The 21,897-nt window shown below is 44.6% G+C and overlaps 2 protein-coding genes across 2 annotated transcripts in view; both read left to right on the top strand.

The window, feature by feature from the left end:
• The first annotated feature begins 14,165 nt into the window (after window positions 1-14,165).
• On the top strand, window positions 14,166-14,714 carry LOC142313043 (oocyte zinc finger protein XlCOF29-like). The gene is made up of 2 exons (XM_075352029.1): window positions 14,166-14,360; window positions 14,490-14,714. Exons 1-2 carry the CDS (start codon window positions 14,166-14,168, stop codon window positions 14,712-14,714), a joined length of 420 nt encoding a protein of 139 aa, XP_075208144.1.
• A 41-nt stretch (window positions 14,715-14,755) lies between these two features.
• The window catches only part of LOC142312400 (uncharacterized), a 93,482-nt gene continuing 86,340 nt past the window's right edge, over window positions 14,756-21,897 (top strand). The window contains exons 1-4 of the mRNA XM_075351343.1: window positions 14,756-14,875; window positions 14,955-15,052; window positions 15,250-15,340; window positions 15,709-17,047. Coding sequence (XP_075207458.1) covers window positions 14,791-14,875; window positions 14,955-15,052; window positions 15,250-15,340; window positions 15,709-17,047 — 1,613 coding nt within the window. The 5' untranslated portion in view covers window positions 14,756-14,790. The remainder of the gene's footprint in view (window positions 14,876-14,954; window positions 15,053-15,249; window positions 15,341-15,708; window positions 17,048-21,897) is intronic.

Raw genomic sequence — 21,897 nt, 5'->3', positions numbered from 1 at the left:
TCATTAGTACGTCAACGATAGTATAACATGCTTGGACGCAAAAAGTATCTCTTCCGTTTCTGTTTCTCCTTCAAACAAGATATTTATTTTGCATTTTCTGTCTAAGCTTTGTTTATACTCTGCATTTGGAAGAAGCTCTTTTCAGCCTTCTCAAATTCATTGAATTTTTGTTCACTTCGAATACTAGCCAAGTATTGCAAATGTCCGTCATATAAGTTAGTGATTGTGCATAACTCTTCCAGGATCTTGAACTGCTCTGCTTACCAACTTGATGTTCTTTAAGATATTTTCCCAAATGATGGTCATTAAATCCATTTTAAATCTGTTCAAATGTGTTAGTAAATGGAGTATGGAAAATTTCCTTACATTTTTTATTTAAAGGGAACCTGTCAGGTGCAATATGCACCCAGAACCACGATGTAGCGCCTGGTCCCGCCAGATGCCGAGGGGGGCGTTCTCCCTTACATCTGCCCAGCCCCAGCATGGCCCCCGCGTGCACTTCCGGTCCCAGCCCCCGGCAGCGACGTGCTTCCTCTTACCAGTCCCATGGCTCTGCTCACTCCCGGGTCAGGCGTCCTCTTCCTGGAGCTGCTGCTGTCTCTTCCTGTCTCCCATCCACACACAATTCTGCAGTGAGCAACTCTAGGCTGCACGTGAGGCCACGCACCTTTTCTTAAAGCAGCAGTGCCTCATTTTCTGGAAGTCACCTCAGAGGCCACCTGTTACCTAAAGACTATTTAGGTTCACCTCCCCCGGCAACAGGCACCCGAGCAACGCTTCTACTAGAGCCCTGCTAGTGTTCAGGCCCCTTTGTACTACTGTTATCCGTGTGTTCCTGCCCGTTACTAATACTGTATCTCACCGTAGTGCCATCTGTACCTTCCGGCTGTGGACGTCACCGGTCATACCCGCAGTGGATGTCACGGGCCATACCCGCAGTGGATGTCACCGGTCATACCCGTAGTGGACGTCACCGGCCTTACCCGCAGTGAACGTCTCCGTGCCACCTGCTGTGATCCTCTCCGGTGCCACACCCGTGTTCTGCCTGCTGCGGACGTCGTACCCGAGCTACGCCTGGCCGTACAAGACTCCTACCACCATTCCTGGCTGCCGTGCCTCTAGGCCTTCTGGGGAGGCACCGCACAGGCCCTGTATAGGGGTTTGCTGCTGGTCGCCTTCTCAGGGGAGTCCGGGGCACGGTCCAGTGAGTCCACCTCCGGACGTTCGCCGCTCCTCGGTGAGCGTAACACACGAGCAGCTCTGGGTGCATATTGCTAATCCCTGCCTAACCATCCCTGTATACACTAGCATTGATAAAGGGATCTATAGAAAAAGGATTTCTAAAGATCTTTTACCATGTGCTAATGAGCGCAGGGACTAATCCCCTGGGCATTATATCCCCTGACAAGTCCCTCCTCTTAGCATGTTAGCACACCCAAAGGGTGCGTACTAGCATGCTATTCATTTCAGCATCACCAGCAGTGATGTGAGTACCTGTTTGCTGCTTCTGAATGCCGGGCGTTTCTGGTCATGTGCAGTATGAAGCTGGGTGTACGGGTCCTGGCTTCAGAAAGGTCTATTGCGCATGACTGGAAGTGTCGGGGCATTCAGCTCAGCGTTCACAGAGGACACTGGTGATGCTGAATTGAATAGCATGTTAGCATACCCAGTGGGCGTACTACCATGCTAAGAGTGCGGACTAGTCCCTGCGCTCATTAGCATAAGATGAAATATCTTTAGAAATACTTTTTCTAAAGATCTCTTTATCTATGGTAGAGTATACAGGGACGGTTAGGCAGGGATTAGCAATATACACCAAGAACTGCTCCTGGCTCTGAGTGCATATTGTGCCTGACACGTTCCCTTTAAGTTGGCGTGACTAGGTCCTACGAAGACCTAATTTCGGCCATGAAGTAGTCGGCTCCATAGATTATAGTGGGCACATATTCTATCAGTGAAAAATCTGAGTGAGGCCTAAGTCTGCTTAACCCTAGAACACGCAACCATAGAAATCAACCATAGAAAACAAGTAACCTAGCAGGCCTGCGAGGCCCCAAGTATGCGTTCTAGGGTTAAACCATATGGTGTACACCTTACACACACGGCTCTGCTCCGTACACCTCGTACACACACGGCTTCGCTCCGTACACCTCGTACACACACGGCTCTGCTCCGTACACCTCGTACACACACGGCTCTGCTCCGTACACCTCGTACACACACGGCTCTGCTCCGTACACCTCGTACACACACGGCTCTGCTCCGTACACCTCGTACACACACGGCTCTGCTCCGTACACCTCGTACACACGGCTCTGCTCCGTACACCTTGTACACACACGGCTCTGCTCCGTACACCTCGTACACACACGGCTCTGCTCCGTACACCTCGTACACACACGGCTCTGCTCCGTACACCTCGTACACACACGGCTCCGCTCCGTACACCTCGTACACACACGGCTCCGCTCCGTACACCTCGTGCACACACGGCTCTGCTCCGTACACCTCGTACACACACGGCTCCGCTCCGTACACCTCGTACACACACGGCTCTGCTACATCCACACTGTAAATCCCTCCTGACCCCACACATAAACTTCCCCTCATCCAGCACCATGACACCCAGCACAGCAGAGTCCTGCATACACTGAGGAGCTGATCATGTGACCCCCTGACTCCTCCCCTCCATGTGACATCATCACAGGTCCTGGCAGCACAGAGCAGCCATATATCTAGTGTGCGGCTCTGCAGGTGGAGGTAGGTGGATGTCATTTATATTATTATTATTAACCTCGTAATTCCCGGAGATAGTGTCCCCCTCCCCTCAGCTCTGCCAGGTGTGTATATACAGCAGTATACGGCTGGGTGTGGTGCTCCTGTACATAGGGGTGATCACTCTGGGTTTGGAGACAGATGACGCTTTCTCGAGATTACAGATTTCCATTTGTCACCTTTTTTCTGTGAATAGAATATATATATATAAAATAAGCTATCACTGCGCAGCCTGGAATCTCCCTGCTCCGTAACCTCATAACCGCCTCGTCAAACACTATATAAGGCCCGTTTCACACGTCAGTGAAAAACACAGACGTTTTTCACTGGCGTGTAAAACACGCACATGTCCCTGTGTGTGCTGTGAATCACGGCACACGTGGGTTGTCTAAGTGCAATCCGGGCTCCGTTCTCCGTGGCCCGTGATTGCACTTAGAGATTCACTCACCTGCGCCCGCTCCCGCTCTCCATGGTGCTGATCGCTCCCGCGATGCAGCATCCGGCCGGCGGTGACCCCTGCAGGAGCTGCTTCCGGGTCGGCTGTGTCGTGCATCATTAATATGCGCGACAGTAATCAGCCGGCACAGAAGGAGCAGAGAGAACAAGCTGCAGAGGACATCGCTGGACGCCGGGTGAGTTAAAATGTTTATTATTTTAAAAGCACGTTTTTTTCTGGCACGTGTTTCACAGATCACACCACTGCGTGGTCCATGGAACATCAGTGATGCCAGAAAAAAATGGACATGTCTCCGTGCGGCAATCACACACACGCGGGTACGCTGCACGGAGACACGAGCAGTGAAAAATCACTGATGTGTGAGCAGACCCATTCATTATAATGGGTCTGCGTATGTCAGTGATTCTGGTACGTTTAAAAAAAAGCACAAACGTCCCAGAATCACTGACGTGTGAAAGGGGCCTTAAAGATGATTCATCTCCTGCCTCTGGTGACAATTCTCATTTTTGTGGTTTTCCTTGATTTTTCTTTGTTTTTGTTTTGTTTTTTTTGCAAATAGGCAAAAAATGTATTGTTTTATATTGACTGTTTTGTTTTTGTGCAGGATAGGTATTTTTACTTTTGAATGACACTATTCATTTTACCATATTGAGTATGGAAAAATTGCAAAAAAATGTTTTCTAAACTATGCAAACTGGTGAAAAAAGAAAAAAAAAAAAAACGCAACTCCACCATATTATTTTTCATTGTACATTAAAAACTACCAGAAAACGTGCTTCTCCAGGTCAGCACGATTACGGAGATACCAAGCTTTATATTTTTTAATATTATTTTATTCCCTTAACCGTTTTACGACCCATGATATGCTATGTACGTCATGCATCGTCTCCCTGCCTTTGATGCAGACTTAGCATCTTTCCTTGCAGATGAAGGCTGAAAGATTTAGTCATCATCTGCCTCTTAGGGCTCATTCACATGACCGTTCCGTTTTTGCGGTCCGAAAAAACATGGTCCGTTTTTTTCACGGATGCATCCGTGTGGCATCCGTTTGACATCCGTTCTGTTCTGTATACGGACCGTGTGTCATCCGTGTGCCTTACTTTTTTTTACAGACCGCAAAACACGGAAGCAGCTAGATAGATAAATAGATGGAAAGCTAGATATAGATAGATAGATAGAGAGACAGAGAGAGGGATAAATAGAGGAATGAATGAATGAATGGAGGGATAGATAGAGGGATAGATAGATAATAGATGAGAAAGACCTATAATGTCTCACTCCCCAGCATTTTGTAATCTTGCACCCTTTAGTGCCTTTCATATGGCACTAAAGGGTGCTTAGCCTTGTATTTAGCCAAAAAAATAAATAATTAAAAAAACGACATGGGGTCCCCCTATTTTTTGTAGCTAGCTCGGGTAAAGCAGACGGCTGCAGCCTGCAGACCACAGCTGGCAGCTTCACCTTGGCTGGTAATCCATAACAGAGGGCACCCCGCACTGTTATTTAAAATTAAATAAATAATTTAAAACAAAAAACATGGGCTCCCCCCCAAATTGGATCACCAGCAAACGTAAAGTGGACAGCTGTGGTCTGGTATTTTCAGACTAGGGAGGTCTGCGGTTTTTGGACCCTCCCCAGCCTAAGTATAGCAGTCTGCAGCCGCCCCAGAAGTGGCGCATCCATTAGATGTGCCAATCCTGGTGCTTTTTCCCAACTCATTCCAATGCCCTGCTGCGTTGGTAAACGGGGTAATATATGGGGTTGATACCAGATGTGTAATGTCACCTGCATCAAGTCTTGGGGTTATGATGTCATGGCGTCTATCAGATACCTGACATCAGTAACCTAGTCAGTAATTTAATAAAAAAAATAGACAACAAACAAATTTTTATTTGAAAAAAAAAACTCCCCAACACATTCCCTCTTTCACCAATTTATTGAAAAGAAAAAACAAATCTGGGACCGGCGTAATCCAATAATGGGGTCCCATGACGATCCTTACTCACTGTCACAGTCAATGAAGAACAGAATGTTCCCCAGTGGCTGGGAGAGCAGTGCACTGACCTGAGCTAACATCATGAGGTCAGCCCAGGTGACTGCAGGGCATGACCAGCGCTGACTTCAGGAGGTTAGCGAGGTACATTTCCTGCAGTGATGGAAGCCGCTGCATTCCTGACATCAACGCTGGTCACTGAGATCAATGTCCGCCGCGTTCTCAGATCACCTTTCGCGAGTGGCCTGTGACGTCACCGCTAGTCACAGTCGGGCCGGCCGTCAGAGGTGATGTGAGAATGCGGCTGTCAGTGACGAGTGCTGACGTCAGGAGAGCAGGAATTCATCACCGGAGGTAATGAACTTTACTAACCTCCTGACAGCAACGCTCATCATCCCTGCGGCTGCTCGCACTGCAGTGTCGGCATTTGCTGACATTGCAGTGCGGGCATTTGCTGACACACTGCAGTGCGGGCATTTGCTGACACACTGCAGTGCGGGCATATATGCTGACACACTGCAGTGCGGGCATATATGCTGACACACTGCAGTGCGGGCATATGCTGACACACTGCAGTGCGGGTATATGCTGACACACTGCAGTGCGGGCTTATGCTGACATTGCAGTGCGGGCAGCTGTGGGTCTGGTGCGAGAGCAGGACAAAGACTGCACGGGCACCCGACGGAGGTCACACGGAAGTGCTTCCGTGCGGCTTTCGGGGATTTTGTGGGCCCATTGACTTGTATTTAGTCACGATCCGTTATTACGGAACAGAATAGGACATGTTCCATAATAACGGAATGATTTCAGACAGCAGGAGAGAAGCAGGTTTGAATACCGCGCCAAACCACAGGAGTCCAGATGATGTAAGTAAATCTCTTTTTTTTATTTACACAGGTCTACGCATTTCAAGGACATCTCCGTCCTTTTCCTCAGGACAATGTACAGAGAATACTATAGGCTATTCTCTGTACATTGTCCTGAGGTAGAGGACAGAGATGTCCTTGAAGCGCGTAGACCTGTGTAAATAAAGAAAAGAGATTTACTTACATCATCTGGACTCCTGTGGTTTGGCGCGGTATTCAAACCTGCTTCTCTCCTGCTGTCTGAAATTACTCCTTGCTGCCGCTGCCTTCCACGTTACTTATATGCTGTCAAAGGGGTTGTGACTGGCACAACCACACCAGGTGAGTGTTCCTGTCAACATTCACCCCCCATTGTCATACCGGGTAAGACCCTACTGCGCCTTATCTTTCCACAGCTTTTTTGCCTTCATAATAACGGAATGGACATACGGCATCAGATGTGGTTTTTTTTGTAGGATCGGATGCTCACGGAAGTGCTACCGTGTGCCATCCGATCCTACACAGAACACATTGAAAAGTTGGTCCTGTCCGTGAGTCCGCAAAAAAACAGGAACTGACCAGGACAGATGGAGCGGTCATGTGAATGAGCCCTTAGGGGTACTTTGCACGCTGCGACATCGCTACTGCGATATCGTCGGGGTCAAATCAAAAGTGACAACTTCGCAACGACGTCACAACGTGTAAAGCCTAGATGTGCCGATAAACGATCGCAAAAGTGTTGAAAATCGATGAGCTGTGTAGTGTCGTTTATTTTAATAATGTCGCACCAATAGGAGATACGATGTTGTTCCTCGTTCCTGCGGCCGCACACATCGCTGTGTGTGAAGCTGCAGGAGCGAGGAACATCTCCTTACCTGCGTCCACCGGCTATGCGGAAGGAAGGAGGTGGGCGGGATGTTTACGTCCCGCTCATCTCCGCCCCTCCGCTTTTATTGGCCGGCTGCCGTGTGGCGTCGCTGTGACGCCGCACGACCCGCCCCCTTAGGAAGGAGGCGGGTCGCCGGCCAGAGTGACGTCGCAGGGAAGGTAAGTGCGTGTGAAGCTGCCGTAGCGATAATGTTCGCTACGGCAGCTATCACAAGATATCGCATGTGCGGGGGCGGGTACTATCGCGCTCGGCATCGATAGCGGATGCTAGCGATTTCGCAACGTGCAAAGTACCCCTTAGGCTTATTTCAGATGTCAGTGAAAAACACACACTTTTTCACTGATGTGATAAAGGTGCGTATGTCCCTCCACGTGCTGTGAAATGGAATCGGGATCCGACCAGAGCATTGATCCTATTTCCACCTCTTTGTTTAGCTCTAGAAAAGAGTGGGAGACAAGGAAGTAGTCAATCCTACTATACTGTATACCGATTGGACTGAAGAATAACAGCTATAGCCCCTGACCTAAGAGTGAAGCACCCTCTAGACATCCGTCAATCGCATGTCATGCGCCTTTTTCCTAAGGCCTCTAATGGTGGAGAGGGGATATGAAGTCCTACCTAACGACACGTTAACCAGAGGTGCCAACAGAAGGTTATAGTCTCCTCCCAAGACCACCAGGGGCCCTGCGAAATTGTCAAGTTCACTCAGGCATTCCGCATGAAACTTCCCCTTGTTCTGGTTAGAGCTGTAGATGTTGGCTATTACAAACATTCTTTCCAACCAAGACACTTGCAGGAATATGGAACGACCTATGAGATCAATAAGAGTTTAAAATGATAGGTACAAAAGATCTGTGAAAAGTAATAGAAACCCCCTTGTACTTGGAGTCCGGGTTTGTACTGTGGAACCAGGTGGGGTAGTGTTTATCTGGCATTTTGGGGGCAGCGTTTGAATGGAAATGCATCTCCTGCAATAGTAAAACAGATACTCTTTTCTTATGGCTCATGTAGGTGATCTGTTGTCTTTTTTCTGGCACATTCAGCCCCCTGACTTAGAAAGTGCATAGTTTGCGGTCATCCATTTAAAAGAGTGGGCCAAAACACTGTGGGACATGTATAGGGGGGCCAGTTCGAGTAGGACAGGACAAATTGTTGGGCTGGGGGGAGTGGGTGACGAACAAATAGTGCCAAGAAAGAAGGGAGGAAAAAGAGTAAAAGTAGAGGGATGAATCTAAGAGAAAGGAAAGAATAGAGGGTAAAAGGAAAAAGTAGAAATAGAGGCTAGGGGCCTTGTAACCATGTGTGCTTGGTAGGGTGGATTCTTCACCTGGGCCATACTGAGGAGGGGGGAGGAGGGAGCCAACAGGCAAACAAGCTACCCCACCACACACACCGAACCTGACCAGCTATAACAAAATTCTGACTCTGGAAAAGACAGTCCCCTCATATCACAGAACATTATAACCATATAAGAGGTAGAGGGAAGAGATACAGAGCATTATTATGCAGGAACCATTGTTGACCTAATGAATGGGAGAGAAGGTCTGTTAAGGCACAGCCATTTTAGGTAGTAAAACTTGAGCCTAAGGCCCATTTCACACATCCGTTTTTTGCCATCAGTCACAATCCGTCGAAATGTGAAAAAAACGGATCCAGTGCTGGATCCGTTTTTTTCTCATTGACTTGTATTAGCGATGGATTGCGATGGATGGCCTCACGTTACATCAGTCTTAAGACTGATCCGTCGACAAATGGGATGGAGACAACATCCATAGTAATGTTTTTTGTGTGTGTAGTAAAAACAGACCGCGACGGATCCGTCGCCATCCGTCGTTTGTTGTAATGGAAGCCTATAGGCGCAGGAAACGTCGTCATCCTTCAAATGATGGATCCGTCGTCTGATTCTGTTTTTTATAACCGAGCATGCCCAGAAGTGTTGTAAAATCACTGCTGGTCAGGAAAAAATGTAACGACGGATCGTTTCTTTTACAGGATTCGTCGCATCAGTTTTACCACAATCTGCGACGTATCCATCGCATCTGTCACAAAATGGATTGTCGTTTGGAACACCATTCTAATTCCGAACTGGGTGCAAAAACCTAAAAAAACATCACTATGGGGAGATAAGGTATGCACACCAGTGACTATGTAAGGGGAATACATGAAATAGCAGAAACTGCTGTGTGAATACTGACTTGAAAAATCCAATAGCTATATGCAAGAGTGAATATGTGAAAAATGGAATCTGCATTACTGCCATGAACATATGAATCAAGAGAAATTTAGCTACTGAATTGATCAATGCAATAGAGCCCCAACACTACGCCAAAGTATTTCTCTACGTTGGGGTCCCTAGCTTGTGTGTGTCCTCTCATGCAGTTAAAAAACCTACCGTGTATGGGAAGCTGAGACCCAGGCTATTTATGCGTATGATATGGATTGGCAATAGGTGTGGTTGGGGAGGGTTCACAAACGAAAAAATACTAACAAATAGGAATAACGTTTGGAACACCATTCTATTTGTTAGTAATTTTTCGTTTGTGAACCCTCCCCAACCACACCTATTGCCAATCCATATCATACGCATAAATAGCCTGGGTCTCAGCTTCCCATACACGGTAGGTTTTTTAACTGCATGAGAGGACACACACAAGCTAGGGACCCCAACGTAGAGAAATACTTTGGCGTAGTGTTGGGGCTCTATTGCATTGATCAATTCAGTAGCTAAATTTCTCTTGATTCATATGTTCATGGCAGTAATGCAGATTCCATTTTTCACATATTCACTCTTACATATAGCTATTGGATTTTTCAAGTCAGTATTCACACAGCAGTTTCTGCTATTTCATGTATTCCCCTTACATAGTCACTGGTGTACATACCTTATCATCTCATAACAAAATGGATTGTGACTGATGCAAAAAAAACTAATGTGTGAAAGAGGCCTAAGGAAGAAATAAGTAATTACTGATTAGTAGAAACAGAAATAACATTCTGTCTGTCTATAAGAACTGCTAACTTGGAAGCAGCAACAGACAGGCTGTAGTCCCGGACAAGATCAAAAAATCCTGAGACAAAGTGGAAACTCAACATGGAGAGTTAAGGCCGCTTTACACGCTGCGATATCGGTACTGATATCGCTAGCGTGGGTACCGGCCCCCATCTGTTGTGCGACACGGGCAAATCGCTGCCCGTGCAGCACAACATCGCCCAGACCCGTCACACGTACTTACCTGCCCGGCGACGTCGCCGTGACCGGCAAACCGCCTCCTTTCTAAGGGGGCGGTTCGTTCAGCGTCACAGCGACGTCACAGCAGCGTCACTGAACCGCCGCCCAATAGAAGCGGAGGGGCGGAGATGAGCGGGACGTAACATCCCGCCCACCTCCTTCCTTCCTCATTGTGGCCGGGAGGTAGGTAAGGAGAGCTTCCTCGTTCCTGCGGTGTCACACTTACGGATGTGTGCTGCCGCAGGAATGACGAACAACTTCATTACTGCAGCAGTAACGATATTTGAGAATAGACCCCCATGTCACCGATGAGCGATTTTGCACGTTTTTGCGACGATGCAAAATTGCTCATAGGTGTCGCATGCAACGGCATCGCTAATGCGGCCGGATGTGCGTCACAAATTCCGTGATCCCAACGACTTCGCATTAGCGATATCATAGTATGTAAAGCCCCCTTTAGGCTGGGGCCACACGGGGATTGCTGCGATTCCCTCACATGACACTCGGCTCACGCTGGCAGTACAGCAGAGCCAAGTGTCATGGGCGAACGGACCTCAGCTGCGGGGGGCGTGCCGGCATTGAGGAGGGAAGGGAGGAATTTATCTCCCTCTCTCCTGCGTAGCCGGCTTTTGCCATTCTCGCTCTTCACTCGCGGTACACTGGTGCACCACGAGTGCAGTGCGATTTTTCTCTCTCCCCATACACTTGAATGGGTGCGAGAGAAAGAGTCTCGCATTACAATCGCAGCATGCTGCGATTGTTTTCTCGGTCCAGTTAGGGCTGAGAAAATAATCGCTTATGTGCGCTGACACATAGGCTGATATTTGTCCGAGTGGAATGCGATGTTTTATCGCACTCCACTCGCACTGTTTTTCTCGCCGTGTGTCTTAGGACTTCCAGTAACTCATGTGACTTTGTTGCCTCAGGTCTCACATTTTTCTTTTTCGCTCTCTGCATCGGCAGCCATCTTAGGGGCTCAAGGGTGAGTTGAGTTGAGATGTTCTTGGCCACTCCGGGAGGTCTACCATTGGGAGCTTGAAGGTTCCCAAGAATCCTGGGAGGTTTACTAAGGGAGAGTAGGGTTGCAGATTTTCCATTTTTGTAGGCAATTAACTGGAAGGGGAAACCCCACTGGTATGGGATCTCCTTGTCCTTGAGTCAAAGTAGGAGTGGTCTGAGAGCCCTCCTAAGGTGTAGGGTTCACCTGGCCAAGTCCAGCAACAAGATTACCTGTAAGTCCATAAAAGATACAAGGCCTTTTTCCCTGGTTGCAGACATTAGGGATTCCTTGACCCTGAAAAAGTGGACCCTGCAGATGATATCTCTGGGTTGGGAGTCAGAAGGGGGGCAAGTATTCTGTGGAGTCTATCCAGCTCTACAGGGCCACTGCTTTCGCTCCCCAGGGACTGCGTGAAGAGCTGCTGCTCTGCTGGTCCACCATGTTTAATGTTATATCTACTGTTATCAATGTCTTATATTATATATATGTTCATGCTTGTCCTTTGCTGCCATCTACTGGTGAGGCCCTTCTGTTCCCCTGGTTCTTTTAGTCCAGCCTGTGGGAGTGTTTTTAGACCTACATGTGATCTCACATCCTGCCTTGATCTTAGTTTCACTTAGTTTCACTGTACTGCTGCACGTTTTTGTTCATGGATGAAAAAATAAACCACCGTTGCTTCACCTCATCGTGTGTACATTTGAATCCATCCATCCTGGAGCTATCTGGTCATGTCTGCTGTCTACTGGATGCGATGGTAAGGCTCCTCACACCTCTACCCAACTACCTGCCTTCGCCTCTAAGTGGGGACAGAACAGCTGCACGGTCGGTTCCAGCTCAGGGTTAATATTTCAGAGAGACCTCTAATACAGATGTTATTCCATCTATTACTGTTTTCAAGGTCCTCCAAATTGGAAGTGAGAGTATCTAGCCTGGAAGTAGTGGAAATAAGGATCTCTCTGTGGGCCTGCAGTTCTTTCAGCACAGAGCTATGAGATTTCTCCACCCACTCCACCCTGGCTGTGAATTATGATTTTAGGGTCTGGAGCTCCTCTTTTTGTATGAGGATTCCAGCCTGCAGACAAACCCTTCCAGGTCCCTCTTTATCAGAAGAGTCCCCCATGTCACCTTCAGAATCCTATCCCTGTGTTTGTGAGGCGGCACTATGTTCCAGCGCTTCCCTCTGTGGCGAGTAGCATGAATTGCCCTCCGGCACGTCTTGGATCCAGAGCGTCCCATGCCCTGATAAGCACTAGAAACTCTATTGTATACAGCCAGGCTATCAGGTACAATCGGATATGTTCCAACAGTACAGATAGAGACAATCACCTTGAGGGCCTCAGAAAGACCTTTCTGAATCAAGGCTACCACCCAAGAACAATTGAAAACCAGATTACAAGAGCCACCAGAATATCAAGAAACCATCTCCTACATTATAAAACTAAAGAAGAAAACAACCGGGTCCCTCTTGTAGTCACCTACAATCCACATCTGGAGGTGTTTAGAGGAGCTGCACGGAAACTACAACCATTACTGCAAAAAGATGCCCGGTTAAAATCTATTTTTCCAGACCCCACACTTCTGTGTTTTAGACAGCCCCCGAATCTAAGAAGCATCATTGTCAGAAGCTCCCTGTCCTCTCCAACACCAACAGGAACATTTCCCTGCAACCAGAAAAAATGTAAGACCTGTCCATTAATATTGACAACGGACAAGGTAAAGATCCCCAGATCACATCAGGACTACAAGATCCCAGGTACCTTCAGCTGCACCACAACCAATGTGGTGCACTTAATTATATGTACCAAATGTCCAACTGGGGGTCTGTATGTAGGGGAGACAGGACAACAGCTCAGGACAAGGATGAATTCTCACCGCCACACAATTAGAGAAAAAAGGATGGATCTACCTGTGGCCATACATTTTTGTAACTCAGACCACAGCATCATGGACATGAAATTGCTGGTATTGAAAGGAAACTTCAAGTCACAGAGAGATAGGAGACTATGGGAGTACAAACTTATGATGACCTTTGACACATTCAGAGCAGGAATGAATGTGTCTCATGGATTCATGTCTTTTTACATCAGTTAAAAGATGTGCTCCTCTGACCATCCGAGCGTGTCACAGCCAGGACCAGACCCCAATCAGAGGACAATAAAACTTTCACACTGAACTGCAGCAAAATTTATGGCCACAACAGTTTGCCCCCCTGCCATAGAGATAGTTCTGTTTTATATAACTTGTTTTTGTTTTTTTGTTTTTTTTACTGCACTATTCTAAGTCCTGTTGTGTATAAATATGTGACCCTTCAGATTTTGTGTTATACCATGCCTGATGAAGAGACCTGAGTAGTCTCGAAAGCTTGCAATTATTACCATCTTTTCAGTTAGCCATTAAAAGGTATCAACCACTGAGGACTCTTCTTTTAAACAATTTTTTTATCTCTACTGGCTCACACGGTACAAAGATATATTTTACTGATAAGCACTGTGGGCCAGGAAGTCGAGGCTCTGTCAGCGTCTGCACCGGACCCCAAGGCTTTCCTGGGTCTCCCCATGAGGTTAGTTTGAGGCTGGGGACTGCTAATCACGGCAAACTGAGCGGATCGGGCAGGGAGCCAGCAGAGTGTGCGTCATATCCGGCCATTGGCAAGCCATGCCCCACTGTGAACTTTACAGTTTGGGTTCGCCCATAACTACTTAGCAGCTCTGAGTGGCTCATGCTGGTTACATGGGCTGTAGTGCTCTCAATGTGAGGTCAGCTCTGCAGACCATAACAGATACTGGGAGTAGCTTTGGAGAATCAACACTGGACCCGTGAAGTTTGAGTAAAGTAGTTTGGTATTGAGTAAGCCTCAGATTATGTGGCCGACTGGAAGGCTAAGGAAAGAGTAAAACGCAGCGCTGAAGCCAGGACCGATGAATAACATAAACCTTATATTTCATTCTTTGTTTCTTCTTAACTTTTGCATATTGACATGAGATTCTTGATGATGTTACATCGTCATCTTCTTCCCATTCAGGTCCCTTCAATATCAGATCCTCTCAGTGGAGATTTTCCATGTAAGAGAAATCTCCTGTTTGACCCATCAAGGATGGATAAAGACAGGGACAATTTGGCGGAGAGGATATTACAACTCACCCTAGAGATCCTCTTCCGGCTTACTGGAGAGGTGAGAGATTCTGATGACGTCACATTACATCATTCTTATCTATGGGAATAACCGATGGAAAGAACTAGAGAGGCGAGGACTCTGGAAATGTCTGTAGTGAGATTTAAAAATGTGTCTCTCCATAACCAGGATCACACAGTAGTGAAGAAGACGTCTAGTGAGCGCTGTCACGCCCCTGTGTCTGAGGGATTGGGAAGACCCCTGAGCCCAATCACGGGGCCTCCATCTTACCCCCTGATACATGAGGACATCAATGACCAGAAGATCCTAGAACTCACCTACAAGATGATTGAGCTGCTGACTGGAGAGGTGACACTGCTGGGAATGCTGGGACATTATACAGTAATGCTATGAAGGGATTGGGGAATGACAGTATCATTGTATGTGTCAGGTTCCTATAAGGTGTCAGGACGTCACCGTCTATTTCTCCATGGAGGAGTGGGAGTATTTAGAAGGACACAGAGATCTGTACAAGGACGTCATGATGGAGGTTTCCCAGCCCCTCACATCACCAGGTAATAGGGCTAAATACACACGGTCTATAATTATCTGTATGTAAAGAATGAATTCAGTCCCTGTATGTGTTTCCTCCAGTTCAATCCAGTAAGAGGACAGTACCAGACAGATGTCCCCGTCCTCTTCTCTCACAGGACTGTAAATATGAAGATCCCGATGTTCCTCAGGATCGTCAGGTAGATGGAGAGAAGGTGCCATGAAATCTCCCTATGATGTGTAGACGGCTGTGAAGGTCTTGTGCTCAGTCTTGCTTTATCCTCCAGTATTATATGTGTTATACTTGTGTAATGAGAGCGGTGGAGATGGCAGGATTAGAGCTGATCATAGATGTGACTTCTCCATCTGTCTGTGACTTTTACAATACTTGTTTTAGGGTGAAGATCTTCCCCATGTTAATACTACAGAGACATATGTAAGGGGTGATGAGTGGAGTAAAGAAGAGTCTCCTACAGATAACCACCCTGGTGAGTAGTAGCCTCTATATTTACTTACTCTGCACACCCATAGATGAATGATGTAAAAAAGAGACAAAACATGAGACACCTAGAATAAACCTAAAGTGTTTTGCATAGTGGATTTTGTTTTATAGTGTCTATTTCTATCTGGTATTTAAAATTATGATCTAATAAAGTATATTTTTAATCCTCTCTATATTGCATCGCAAAAGTAACTACACATAATGTTTCCTTGTGCTAGAGCTATAATACCATGGGTTTTGTGAAAAAGTAATAATTCTGCTAACATGTTAGAAACACAATATAAATAATGTACTAATACTATTAATTAAAGGCATTGCTCTTCAAAAAAATAAAATCAGTTTTATTCTTGGTAGATAACTGTACCAGAAGATCAGACGCACATATGATGTTTTCAGAATTTAAAGCAGAGGATCATGATATCACACCAGATACATCTTATGAAGAGCACACCATTATCCCAGATGTATTTACAGTCTTTCACAGCAAAGGTCTTTCATCTGATCCTTTTCAACAAGTCCTATCCGGTGATTCATCACAGACCTATAAGCAAAAGAAAACTTACAGAAGTTATGCTGAACATCAAAAGCCTCATACAGGGGAAAAGTTATTTTCTTGTTCAGAATGTGATAAATATTTCAAATATAAATCAGTTTTATCTATACATCAGAGAACTCACACAGGGGAGAAGCCATTTTCATGTTCAGAATGTGGGAAATGTTATGGTATTAAATCGGGTCTTGTAAGGCATCAGAGAAGTCATACAGGAGAGAAACCATTTTTGTGTTCCAAATGTGGGAAATATTTTAGCCACAAATCACATCTTCTTCAGCATCAAAAAATTCATACAGAGGATAAGCCATTTTCATGTTCTGAATGTGGGAAAAGTTTTAAGTGGAAAGCAGACTTGCTTACACATGTGAGAGTTCATACTGGGGAGAAGCCATATACTTGTTTAGAATGTGGGAAATGTTTTAACTACCAATCATATCTTCTCACACATCAGAAAATTCACACAGGTGAGAAGCCATTTTCTTGTTTAGAATGCGGGAAATGTTTTAACCGTAAATCATCTTTTCTTACACATCAAAGAATTCACACTGGGGAGAAACCATATTCTTGTTTGGAATGTGGGAAATGTTTTAACCATAAATCATACTTTCTTACACATCAAAGAATTCACACCGGGGAGAAACCATTTTCTTGTTTAGAATGTGGAAAATGTTTTAACCGTAAATCATATCTTCTTACACATCAGAGATATCACACAGGGGAGAAGCCATTTTCATGTTCAGATTGTGGAAAATATTTTACAGAGAAAGGCCAACTGATTAGACACCAGAGAATTCATATAGTGGACAAGCCATTTTCATGTGCAGAATGTGGGAAATGTTTTAGCCATAATTCATATCTTCTTACACATCTGGGAACTCACACAGGGGAGAAGCCATTTTCATGTTCAGAATGTGGGAAACGTTTTATGGTTAAATCAACACTTGTTAGACATCAGATAAGTCACAAAAAGGAGAGACCATTTTCATGTTCAGAATGTGGGAAGTGTTTCACCGCAAAATCAAGTCTTGTTACACATTATAAAAGTCATACAGGCATGAAGCCATTTTCATGTTCTGAATGTGGGAAATATTTTACCCTCAAATCACATCTTCTTCAACATCAAAGAATTCACTCAGGGGAGTAGCAGTTTTCCTGTGTTTTTTGTTTTTTTTTTCTAAATTATTTTATTAACAAATTGTTCAAGGAAAAGAAAGTAAACTCACAAGTCTAAGGCTACAAGAGACAGAAACCAACACTAAATGGTCAGGAATTAGGCTATGTGTCCACGGTGCGGAAAATGCGCGGATTTTGCCGCGGATTTCTCGCGGAAAAGCCGCGGATTTCCCGAAAATCTGCAGCACCGGCACTTCCCAGCCATTTCTATGGCATTTTGGAAATGCTGTGCCCATGCTGCGGATTTTTCCGCAGCGGATTTCGTTCGGATTTTGATCCGGAAAAATCTGCAACATGTCAATTATTGTTGCGGATTTTCATCCGGATTTTGGCTTTAAAATTGGGGGAAAAAAAATCTGCACCAAAATCCGCATCAAATCCGCGGCAATTCCGCTGTAAATCCGCGGCAAATCCACACCTTTGAAAAGGTGCGGATTTTGCGGTAAAGCTGCGGATTTTGATGCAGAAAAATCCGCAGCTACATTCTCTCGTGGACACATAGCCTTAGAGGTAAACCATTTCTTTCTTCACATGAAGGATTCTTCACTTTCTCCCTTGATTTTTGAGGGGGGTTAACATGGATCAACTTCTTACCATATTTTTTACATGAGCCATTTATTTACCCTTAGGTGTCTTTTCTCAAGATTAAATTTTTTTTTAATCTTTTCTCATAACTAAGGGCTCTAGGGCATCTTTTCTATCAACTATTGTCCAGAACTGAACTGTGTATTCCAGATAAGGTCACACTAATGCTTTGTAAAGTCGCAGTATTATGTCTCTGTCTCACGAGTTGTGCCTCTTTATCATTTATGAAAATATGCTGCTGGCCTTAGAAGCAGCAGATTGACATTGTATGCTGTTATTTAGTTGTGATTTACAAGCACACCGAGGTCCTTCTCTTCAAGTGACTCTCCTTGTTTTTCTGTCTTCTATATAATTAATAAATAAGTTGAAGACAGCACTCAACCTTCACTTATAGCAGGGGCTTACTCAGTTAATTCTAAGTCAATTCTCTGGATAAGGTACTTAATCCAGTTTTTTTTATACTGTGATATAAAAGTTAATCAGATCCTCCTTTACAAGTGTCTCTCCTAGTTTAACTCCCCCAAGAAGATACATTTGCAGCAATTAATTACCATAAGTATCTGGGGATGGTCTTTAAGTTAATTTTCTATCCAATTACAAATTATATTTAATACACCCATTAGTCATCTACAAGAGACATGTCAAGCATTTTCCTACAATAGATGTTACGCTTACTGGTCTATAATTGCACATGGAAAACCAAGAGTCCTTTTTAAAAATGTAATATACTTAATGTTTACTGTACCGTAAAACTTAAATTTGCTTTCCATTTTTATTTTTAAAAATTGGCACCACATTAGTCTTGTACAAATCCCTTTTGGCTCCGTACTGGTCAGTAGAGAGTCACAAGAATAACTTGTCAAGTCGAGTTCTGTAACCATTCTTTTGTATCAAGCCCCTCTGGTCTTGAGGACTTGATTTTACTGAGTTGAGCTTGGACCACATAGAGTATATCAGTTGATGTATTAAGAGAAATGACTGTCTATATCAGTGACTGTCTCGAAGACAAAAAAATAAACTTTCGATCCTAGACTTTGCAAAATTTTTAAAAATATTTTCAAATTTTGAAATTACCCTGAGGCTAAATTTACACTTATGCGGGCGTCACACGAGACGATCTTTCGTGCGATATGTCGTCGGGTCACGGATTTCGTTTGCGACGTCGTTGCGTGTGACACCTCCGAGCAACTCTGAACGTTCGCACAAATCGTGTATCGTTGACACGTCACTCATTTTCAAAAAGTTGTTTATTCTTCTTTGCGGCGGTTGTTCATCGTACCCGGGGTAGCACACATCGCTCCGTGTGACACCCCGGGAATGATGAACACAGCTTACCTGCGTCCTGCCGGCAATTCGGAAGGAAGGAGATGGACGGGATGTTTATGTCCCGCTCATCTCCGCCCCTCCGCTTCTATTGGCCGGCCGCTGTGTGACATCGCTTTGACGCCGAACGTCCCACCCCCTTCAGGAAGTGCATGTTTGCCGCCCACAGCGACGTCGCTCAGCAGGTAAGTGTGTGTGACGGGGGGTTTAACGACTTTGTGCGCCACGGGCAACTAATTGCCCGTGACGCACAAACGACGGGGGCGGGTGCGATCGCTCGTGCACGATAGATTGTCTCGTGTGAAGCCCGCATAAGGCTCCGTTTACGCTAAGGCTCAGTTTACGCTAAGGCAATGTGTTTTTTTAGGAGTTTCTGCATTGGATCGTCTCTTCAATTATTTATATATTTTTTTTAAAAACCCTTAAAGTGATGTTTTGTAATAATTTATATTGGAAATCTAATTGGCATGTGATGAATGTTTGTCCTTTTTTTCTTGGAGATTTTGAAATTGCATGGTGAAATGAAAACTACATGTAAATTCTTTAAAGTGGATCATGCAGGAAACCTGTCCAAATATGTCTCTGTTGAATCAAATCAAAAGACTCCATAAAAAATGATTTAGGAAAAAAAACAACTTTCAAAAGTTATCAAAAAAAGGAGCATTTCCTTGAACTGTTTCTACTTTATTTACGCGCAGCTTTTGAAACAAACTGCATGTGATAGTAGCAGCTCATTAAAGTTAGATAATTGTGAATAGTAGCAATTTCTAATTGGCAGGAATATGGTTAATACCAGAAAGGATGAACTTTCCATTTTGTGGGGCCAAGGGGGTAGAAATTTCAAGTTCTGTCTTTCATGAAGAGGGATCAGATACAATACCCCATAAATGCTGCAGTGCAGAGGCAATAGCATATATCTCAAGATATCAAAATATATAGTCGAAACTGATGAGGGTACTTCTATAGGGCGAGTGTCAAATGATTTCACATCTTTAGGAGTGATGGGCGAATAGTAACTATTCATGTTCGGATAAGTACTATTCCAGTATTCATCACGGCAAGAAAAATACTCGGGTTCCACTTTGACTTGCATTAGGTTCATTATTCATGATTAATACCAGAATAGTACTTTGGGATTCGTTACGAATAATCCGAACCCAAATAGTTACTATTCGTCTATCTCTATAATCTTTATTATAAAGGAAAATTAACTCAGTGTTATGGATACATGCAGCGCTTATGGAGAAAAAAAAATAAACCCCATTAATGAACCCGTAGGGATCAATACCAAAAAACAAACCACCTGAAAAAATCCCTATAAAAATGTCTTTTATTAAAGTCTTATTAAAAACAGTCCAAACAGTGTACAAATAGCCATAGAAAAGGGTTATAAGTGAGAGAGGGGCCTGTGTGCCAGGATGTAATAAGTAGAGTTAAGGCAGGAGTAAGGGCTCAGAGAATAGTTCAGTGAGCTCACGTCCCAAAATATTGGAAAACGTACTTTCCCTATGTCCCCTCTCTCCTACCTGCCAGCGGAGTGTAATCAATCTAATACTTGCTGCCACATGCACTTTATTTTGGTGATGGTGGTTATGTTTTGTAATTTGTAAAATGTGTGCAGGGTAAGTGGGGGACAAAGGTCGTGGAGCGGGGACACCAAGTATTAGGGTGTTTACACTCCGCTGGCAGGTAGGAGAAATGGGAAATAGGGAAAGTACGTTTTCCAATATCTTGGGATGTGATCTCACCTAACTATTCTCTGAGCCAATACTCCTGCCTTTAGTCTACTTATTACATCCTGGCACACAGGCCGCTCTCTCACTCATAACTCTTTATATGGCTATTTGTGCACTGTTTGTACTGTTTTGAATAAGACGTTAATAAAAGACATTTACATAGTACTTATAGAGAGAACCGGAATATTTGATTTAACAAGATTTTCCCATAATCAAAAAATAAGATCCATTGTTCCATATGTGTAAAATGAAAATGTCTAAATGCATGTAATGTAACCCCACAAAGTTCTTCAGTATGGCCAGGTGTGGTTACCTAGTGATTACTGGTTTTGTCGACCTGCAGTTTTGAAGATGCTGAATGAGCAAGTAAAGTGAGACCCAGTATGCTTTTATAACAGTTGTATGGCTTCTCCATTGTCACTGTTCAGTGCGAGTATGGACAATGTAATGCGTATACTGCCCTGCTCAGTAAGCCCTTGGTCGTCAGTACGGAACCATTATGCTTGGTTTCTGATGTGCAGCAAAAAAAGCGGAATTCTACTACCACCACACTGAGAATCACCATCTGTATCAGCCCTATACAACAGGCCAGGGAATGTGCAGAGAGCAGTTTATTGAAGAACCAGTGCTGGTGAAGGAACTAAAAATGAGCACTTCAAAAGGCAGGCTGACATGTGTAACATGTTAATAAACAATTAAATGTGCTTGATTTTGTTGAGTTTTATATTGTATATGATTTGTATGGTGTGCACAGAGGAGCTGTGTACGATGTGAGCGGAGCAGAGCTGTATATGATGTGAACAGATCAGAGCTGTGTAAGACGTGCACGAAGCAGAGCTGTGCGTGTACGGATTGGAACTATGCTTGTACACCAGGGGTCTCAAACTCGGCTGGGTGTATGGGCCGCACAGAGGAAAAAAAATAATTTGGGGGGCCGCATTCTTTGCAGGACAAAGTGACATTTTTATTGGTACCATATATAATATATATATTTTTATTTTTTTTACACACCTTGGGATCACTGATTTTGAACATTTTCACTTGTTCATTATAGCAAACGTGCACATTCTTTGTTTAAATATAAACATTTTTTTTTTTTTTTTTACATTTTATCCCTTTCTTGTAACTAATAGTCTTAGGCGGGCTTTGCACGCTGCGACATCGGTAACAATG

This window comes from Anomaloglossus baeobatrachus, chromosome 5, assembly GCF_048569485.1.
Source record: "Anomaloglossus baeobatrachus isolate aAnoBae1 chromosome 5, aAnoBae1.hap1, whole genome shotgun sequence".
Taxonomy (NCBI): Eukaryota; Metazoa; Chordata; class Amphibia; order Anura; family Aromobatidae; genus Anomaloglossus; species Anomaloglossus baeobatrachus.
Note: the sequence above shows the minus strand (reverse complement) of the source record. Positions and strands in the feature narration are given on the sequence as shown.

Excerpts from the sequence above, each read along its gene's own strand:
- LOC142313043 (XM_075352029.1), top strand. The coding sequence starts at position 14,166 with ATGAGATTCTTGATGATGTTACATCGTCATCTTCTTCCCATTCAGGTC. Across the intron at positions 14,361-14,489 it reads TCTTCCGGCTTACTGGAGAG|GATCACACAGTAGTGAAGAA; the intron begins GTGAGAGATTCT and ends CTCCATAACCAG.